At 36.5% G+C, this 8,436-nt stretch overlaps 1 protein-coding gene and 1 long non-coding RNA gene across 3 annotated transcripts in view; one reads left to right on the top strand and one right to left on the bottom strand.

Annotated features, from left to right (window-relative positions):
• The window catches only part of LOC128249280 (uncharacterized), a 55,974-nt gene that overhangs the window by 3,377 nt on the left and 44,161 nt on the right, over nucleotides 1-8,436 (top strand). The gene's annotated exons all lie outside the window — the stretch shown is intronic.
• The window catches only part of LOC106871895 (uncharacterized), a 37,229-nt gene that overhangs the window by 3,392 nt on the left and 25,401 nt on the right, over nucleotides 1-8,436 (bottom strand). For both annotated transcript variants that reach the window (XM_014918652.2, XM_052972370.1), the window contains exons 4-7: nucleotides 7,908-8,054; nucleotides 5,160-5,306; nucleotides 2,741-2,902; nucleotides 1,985-2,063 (exon numbers count right to left, since the gene is read on the bottom strand). In XM_014918652.2, the coding sequence (XP_014774138.1) occupies nucleotides 1,985-2,063; nucleotides 2,741-2,902; nucleotides 5,160-5,306; nucleotides 7,908-8,054 (535 nt within the window). The remainder of the gene's footprint in view (nucleotides 1-1,984; nucleotides 2,064-2,740; nucleotides 2,903-5,159; nucleotides 5,307-7,907; nucleotides 8,055-8,436) is intronic.

Below are 8,436 nucleotides of genomic sequence, written 5' to 3'. Positions count from 1 at the left end.
TACAGAGTATAAGTATCTACGGAGCATAAGTATCACATTTATTTTTAAACTTAACTTCAAACTTCATTTGTTTTCTATTTTGATAAATTCTCTCTGTTGAAAATTATATTTTTATATTTTAAATAATTTGCAATTTCAGGAAAATGTTTTTATATTAAATTTGTGTTTTCTAATAATTGATAGATAGATACATAGTAGATAGATATCAGTAAGTAAGTAAGCCAAAGTATCAACTCAAACCAGCAGACAGACAGACAGACAGACAGATAGCTCAGCACGCAAGCAGGCAGACAGGCAAGCAGGCTGACAGACCAGCAACAGGCATGCAGGCAGACAGGCAGACAGACAGCGACTACTTTCACTTCTGACATCTAATAGCGTGATAGTGCCGGATTTTCCATGGTATTTCTCATTAGTTTGAACTCAGTTACTCTTCTACAACACCGATGTTGTCTTAATGATAACTTTCAATAACTTGCTTGTGGCTAATCAATTTATTTTCAGTGTTTCCTTTTTATTGCCCCCGTACATTGTTGCTTTTTTTTTTTTTTCTAATTTTGTTGAAGAGAAGTGCAGTTATTCGTTTGTATGTTTGCATGTGATAATAAACAATATCATATAAGCTGATAGCCTGAAATAGATCAACGACCTTTTTATTTTATTTTTTCTTTGTATTTCCAAATACTTGATATTATTAAAAAAGGACTATTGTTTCGCCTTGCTTTAGTTCTTTAGCATCGTCAACATACTGCTTACCAGTTATGAAGAACATTTAATTGTCAAAATTAAAGGACAAACATAGCTCTCTTACAAATGTCCCCTCCCTATATGTGTGTGTGCGTGTGGGCGTTTATATTTATGTATGTATACTTCCAAGTATATATGCATGCCTGTATCTGTATAAGTATTAGGCTATAAATACACGCACGTAGGTATGTATTCATATATGTGAATAGATGTTTTGTGCGTATTTGTCTGTTGACTTTTATATAATCTTTCTATCTGTAACCAAATTTTGTTTAAACATATTTTCATTACTAGTAAACATATTTCTCGACGTGGTAGAGATAATAGCGAAATCTCATTCAAATAATACCTCATTATTGTTTAGAAAAAAAAAACGGACGAATACTTAGAATAATATAATCGTGGATATTCTATGTTTGAATACAGAAGAGATTATAAAAGGTGGAAATATCTTAGTAATATATTGATTTCATCAGAGTTGATCTTTATTAAAGAGTAAAAATAGCATTTTTTTTTAGAATAATTCCTCCCTAAGCTTCAATTTTAAGTTGAATATATAATGATTTCAAATTTGTGGACAAGGCCAACAATTTAAGGGCTAAGTCAATTACATCGACCCCATTACTCAATCGGTACTTATTTTATCAATCTCCGGAAGGATGAAAGGCAAGGTCGACCCCGGTGACATTTAAACTCAGAACGTAAAGACGAAGGCAATATTGCTAAGCATTTTGCCTGGTGCCATATCGATTCTGCAAGCTTGCCACCATCAGACGAATATATATTAATTGTGAATATGTATATGTTGGCACTCCGTCGCTTACGACGTCGAGGGTTCCAGTTGATCCGATCAACGGAACAGCCTGCTCGTGAAATTAACGTGCAAGTGGTTGAGCACTCCACAGACACGTGTACCCTTAATGTAGTTCTCGGGGATATTCAGCGTGACACAGTGTGACAAGGCTGACCCTTTGAATTTCAGGCACAACAGAAACAGGAAGTAAGAATGAGAGAAAGTTGTAGTGAAAGAGTACAGCAGGGTTCGCCACCATCTCCTGCCGGAGCCTCGTGGAGCTTTAGGTGTTTTCGCTCAATAAACACTCACAACGTCCGGTCTGGGAATCGGAATCGAAACCGCGATCCTATGACCGCGAGTCCGCTGCCCTAACCACTAACATTGCGCCTCCACTAATTGTGAATATATAATGAGAGTTTGTTAGAATGCTTCAATACTTACAACAAATGTTCAGCATTGATTTGAATAGTTTTCAGTGTAAGTCGATCTAAAATCTCACACACCATTTTCATCACGCCTTCTGTGAATAAATTATATAAAATACTCCGATATAACTTTGTATCAAAGTAAATAATGTCGATAAGTGAACGTTTGCTAAATAACAAAATAACTTTTAACGTGACACACTTCTCATATGAACTTCTTAGAAAAGGGTTTTGACGCTAGATCCCTTCACCAGATATATGTGGCCCAAAACGTGAAATGATTATGACAGGGTTATAGAACCATTGAATATATACATAGCGCTTGTGTATTTCAGAGATCTAATATGTCCCAAAACAAGACAAGTTCACATCGAAAGTCGAGTTTCGGCTTAAGTTTTCTGATTAAATTACTCTTGCGATTCCTAGACTTACCTAGCTGTACGTTCCCATCAACTTTTTTTACTGCAGCCAGCCGTTGGCATATCTTCCTAAATATACGAACTGGTATTTTAAGCGTCAAACAACATACATATCAACAAAAAATGTGGGAAGTTCACTCTCTTGTAATGTATATGTATTTAGCACTAATCATTTTCTTATTTACTGCGTCTAATTAAGAAATATCCTGCAATAGACCCTATTTATTATAACGGTCTAATATTAATTGATTTATTTATTTATTAATTAGGTGGTTCATTGATACATAGTATAAATCAATCAGTTAATTAGTCTTAGTAAAATTAATAATGAAAGGATTAGTTCTTAAACTTACCAAAACTTATGGTACCATTTTCCATTTTTATATTAGGCTGGCAAAATACCAGTTTCCGAATTTGTAAAGAACTATTCAGCCAGTCGCAAATATAGACTTTCTTGCATTTTCTTACAGTAGAATCTTTTAATTTCTTTCCGTTTGGTATATCACATATTATGTCTGTTTAACCATGATTGCGAAAGGACAAAAAAGGACAAATGGACAGTTTTAAGATTTCTTACATATAAAAAAGCAAATATGTGGCGGGTGGCAGCGTTAAGCTGTGGTGTATATAAAAACAAGGTTATTACCAGTTCAAATATGCTTGGGGCATATTCGAACCCCAAGAAAGCCATTCACTGCGTTTTGTCATGGAGAAAATTTCTCGCTGTAGACAAATGGTGTAAAATACAACTAAAATCAGCTTGCAGCACGACCTACTTAGACTATGAGAGACAAGCAATTCGGAGTGCTTATCTCCTCTTCAGTCACAGAAACCGATTAAGGTGGGCTGTTATCTGGTAAGAGAGATTGCGTCTCTTATAGTATTTTGTTCGTCGTTCAATGACTGGTAGCGCTAATCAGCGGCTCACTGAGAACAAATTACAGGGTGGCAGCGCTAAGCAGCGATACCAACTTGCTTATATTCCAGATTGCAGGAGACGGCTGTAACAGCACTTTGAACACTCCCCACCAAACACTGGTTCAAGGACAGTAGAGAGAAGGGGTGAGACAATGAGAGATGTGAGAGAAAGAGAGATATGAGAACATCAGAACTGGTTGAGAAAATTCACAATTGTTTGGATGAAGACCGTCGTATGTTTATAAAGACAATAAGTATCAGTTTGGAGTTGGTAAGGCAGCTGTACACAGAATTATTCATGTAGATCTGAGCATGCACAAAATTTGTGCAGAGTTTGTTTCCACGGTGCTCAGTAACGGACATCCTGGTGACCAACTACTTGACAGAGATGGGCATATATTTCGGATATAATAATGTCCTTCGAGGCGAAGACCTCCTCCACTGAAGCTTCCACTTCCTCTTAGCCGATGAAGCCTCGCGAGCGCAGGAGGTGAGCCATGGATTAGAACAAGTAATATTCCGAGGGAGCTAGGACTGATCTGTGTGGCATCAGTTCGATTTCCTCAACTTCCTGGAGTTTATTCCAGTTTGTTTGAACGGTATAAGGTCTTGCGTTACCTAGCTGCAGAAGAGCTCGCTCTCTGTTAATCAATGCCGAGTATGTTTGCCACAAAATGGTACACGACCACTCCAGCTGTTCGGAGTACAGGCTAGCATCAGTGGTTCGGCCGTTTTGAACGAAATCGTAGTGAATTATTCCTTCATAATTCCACCGGACGCAGAGCATCACCTTGTTTTCAAACGCCCATGTTGGGCAGCAGGTTCCAGAAACTGGCCCTTGCTTAATTACCGCTTGAGAAAAAATATCTCCCTCGGAATATTAATTATTGCAGTTCATGGCCCATGGATGGTTGGAGAGTGAGGGAGGGGGATACAGAATTTTGAAGAAAGATTGTCGGGTTTTTTTTGGTTTTTTTTCCAGTTTGAAGATTATCACTCAAATTTTTGTGCCGAATACGTACATTATCTCTATGAGATTCGAATCTGGTTCGAATGAGAGTTATTTTCAAGGACCTTCTTTTTTATTATTATGGAAAAAAACATTATGTCAAAAAATGACTGATAGTTTTCTCTAGGAAATAATTTATGTAAGTTGAGAAGAAATCCTTTCACTCACAGTTCTGGTTGTTCCACAGTAGTAATTAACTGTTAACATTTTATAATCTCCACGAAATGTGTTTGAATAACTACAATGAGGGTGGTATCTATTGCCAACTTTGCAAAGACAGCTTTCAGGAACGTCAATGCAATACCCAGATTTTAATTTATTGCTTCAGAGGACGTTTTGAAACTAATCTCAGTCACATTTATCATACTTAGCGAAAAAGTGCCCTCTGTTCATAATGTTTTTCTTTGTTAGCAGAAGTTTGTTAGGACATTTTTAGAGACAGCCTCTGTCAACTTTTTGCAGTAGTCCTTCTGGAAACGGTTTTCTTTCCAGTAGTTGTAAGATGTATTGACACTTACTGAAGGCAACATAAATTGCAATATTTTCTGCAGATCAACCAGCAACGTTCCATGCTTTCTTTCCTTTTTTTTTTTTTCGTCTTGGAGTCTATCGTCGAACAGAAATATCTTGCGTTAATTTCTCTCTCTCTCTCTCTCTCTCTCTCTCTCTCTCTCTCTCTCTCTTTCTCTCTTTCTTTCTTACATTCTAATCCAAGATTGATTAATTTAAGTACCTGACAAAGTACCGAAGACACTATCAACGACTAATGCAGGCGAAAGGTATGATGAAATCTATTGACTGAAACTAATGAAATAGAAGAATGAAGATATTATGTATTAACTTACCACAATTCTTGATATATGCCGACGTTATACAAACTGGCATCTTTTCATGATCAGGAACGAGTTTGCTTCCAACCCGGGCGCATAGATAGCTGACATTTGTTGTTATGGTGCCTTCACCCATGTCTTCCTTCGTTGTACAAGAAATATCTGTTTAAGAGATTCTAATTAATACAATAACATAATAATTGATTTGGCGCACTTTATATTTAAAGTGACATTATTTTGTGCAGTGGAACCCAGCCGTATACACACTAAATTACAGGAACATTCTGCATTATGTATAAATATTAGTCAGATGAAGGCAGCGAGCTGGCATAACTGTTGGCACGCCCGGCAAAATGCTTAGCTGCATTCTGTCCGTCTTCACGGTCTGAGTTCAAATTTGGCCGAAGTCGATTTTGCCATTTATCCTCTAACGGTCGACAAAATAAATACCAGTTGAAAATACTGGGTTCGATGTAATCGACTTAGCCCCACCCCCATCCTCGAAATTACTGGCGTTGTGCGAAAATTTGAAACCAATATTTTTTACATGCTTCCATCAAGGCCGTCATATTTAATTTCCTCAAGTGTATGGATGAAATCAGCACCTGCATGGAAATGAAAGCCGATTTCAATAAATTGTTCACACATCTTGCAGTGGCACGAAATATGAAATTCTGATTAGGGCAATCTTTTAACCTTAAAAATTGCTTAATTTCAACCTTATTTTGATACATCTTTAACCTTATTTTTAGACTGTATTGACAGATTTTGACCTCATTTTAAATTAATTAGTATTAGCAAATCCATAAACATTAAAGTTTCCTATAAACGCAAATCTTTGCAGATTGAGATTATAGATGGATATATTCATACATAGACACACATACATGTGTGTGTGTGTGTGTGTGTGTGTAATTTCTTTTTCTAATAAACAAATTCAATTTTTAGAATGGTGAGTCACTGGAATACAGAGTAGCACTAATTACATGCAAAGTATTGTTTATTCTTTTAGCAGAAACACCATTATCTTGTGCCTCTTTTTAAGGAACCACTTTAATTCTATTTGGCAGTGATCATAGTTAGGGAGAAGATATTCTTTAATGACAAGCGTTTCAAATACAACAGGAAAGAGAGCGTTTATATTCTTTGGGAATTTATCATGCTGTCTGTCAGATATTTTTACTAATATTCCGTTCAGTTTGTGCTATGTGAAATATAATCTCATTCCCTTCCCGATCCGAATTTCGTTTGGATATCGCTAGTGTTTTCCATATGTCTTACTGGTTCTTAGTTGATCATACATAGTGCTGCAAATTTCATTTCATACAGTGAGGAGGCTGTTTTCACCTCAGAAAAAGATGGGCTGCTCTTAATATGAAACAAGTTCTTCCTCGACGTAGAGCATCTCCTTTTCGCATGAGATACTCACGTGATATTTTATTGCCCTTTTCGGTTTGTTCTTTAGTTCTTTTCCCATCCATATTTTCTTTATTTGTACAAAAATGTCTGCCTTTTCCCTTGGCTTCACACTGCTCTCCATTCTGGTCAGTAAATGGAAGTAATACTGTTACGAAGAGGTAATTCCTGTCTGTTTAAGTCTCGCAGCTTTTGTTGTCGAGTGTGACTCAATTGACTCAATGTCTCCGCCGGTTTGGGCTGACAGAGATGTTCGTGAGTCTTCTGATTAATTCATGATAATAAGGACAGACAGTTTTTTTTTTTTCATATTTCTCTTTTTTGACGACTCCATAGATGTGTTCGGTACCGCCTTGGGATTAACAACTGATTTGTTCTCGTTTTTGCTTTTGATCAGTTAATCTTTCTGAACAGGAAACTCTTAGATGGCTTTTACTTCCAGATGTATAGCAGCTGGGTTTTCTATCCTGGATACTGAGTTTTAAAGCCTACCTCTCATTAGCATTTACAGACACAATTCTGATATTGTATTATGGTCTTACGGGGTCGTAAGAACTTATCAAGGATGACGTCACAGGACCAAATATCGCCAGAAGTTACGATGGTACTAATCCTCTGCCTATTATATGAGGCCACGAAAATGACAACGAGTCAAGAATCAATGTCGTCGCCAATGTCGCTGACCGAGTCCATTGTGTTTCATCTTCCCAAATACAGCGGGACTAGTTTATGGATAGATGTGTCTCAGTCAATCTATTCTTGCGTTTCGGCTCCGTCTTCTTTTACAGACACTTATATCATATAACCTTCCACATGAACGATATCTCACTTAACATATCTGCCAATGCTGTCTCAAACTCATTCTTGGATAAAACAAGGAAACAATGTAAAGATTCCAAATGCTGCTAAGCATTTTGTTCGATACTCCCATCATTCTGCAAGTGCACTATTTTCCTGATGATGATGATAATGATGGGGGTTGTTAATAATAATAATAATAATAATAATAATAATAATAATTAATAGAAACAATAAGCAAGAAAAAGAAAAGCAAGGAGGAGGAGGAGAAGAAGAAGAAGAATGTGACGAAGAAGAGGAAGAAGAATATGACGAAGAAGAAGATGATAATGATGACGACGATGATGGTGATGATGATAGATAGATAGATAGATAGATATGTATATAGGTAGGTAGGTAGGTAGGTAGGTAGGATTGGATAGGCAGACGGATGGACGGGTGGTTGGATCGGGGAAGGTGAGAGGGAGATTGACTTTTGAAGAAAGACTGCTGTGTTTTTTCTAGTTCGAAGAATAATGGTAAGATATATATAAATAGTTAAAGACGTACTAAAATAATTCTTCATTCCATTGTACCAAATTGCTTTCATATGGCAAGTTGTGGTCATTCCTACACATTCATAATTCCAGTAGCTATCCACATAAGCTCTGCTGGTTATAGTTAAGTTGAGAAGATGCGGCTGTTTGCATGAAAATCCTGTTAAAAAATAGAACTTCGAATTGTGATAAAAAGATCCCTCAAATCTATTTATTAATACATACTTAACAACATGAACACAGGCATGGAATATTAAGAAGTTCACTTCGCAACCATTTTAATCCAAATTCTATCCAACTTCGCATCATATTTGGCAATATATCTTCTACTATTGCCATTTATAAATCAATGTCATGTCAGTGGAATTTACTAGACGAAAAAGCCCGGTTGTTTCATATTTTAGTTTTACATGCAAAGATACATACAAACACACACACACACACACACACATACACACACGCACACACACATACATACATATATATATATAATATATATATGCATATATAAATACGTATATACATCTATACGTATGTATATA

The sequence above is a fragment of the Octopus bimaculoides genome, chromosome 13 (genome assembly GCF_001194135.2).
Source record: "Octopus bimaculoides isolate UCB-OBI-ISO-001 chromosome 13, ASM119413v2, whole genome shotgun sequence".
NCBI lineage: Eukaryota > Metazoa > Mollusca > Cephalopoda > Octopoda > Octopodidae > Octopus > Octopus bimaculoides.
This window is presented reverse-complemented; position numbering and strand designations above follow the sequence as displayed.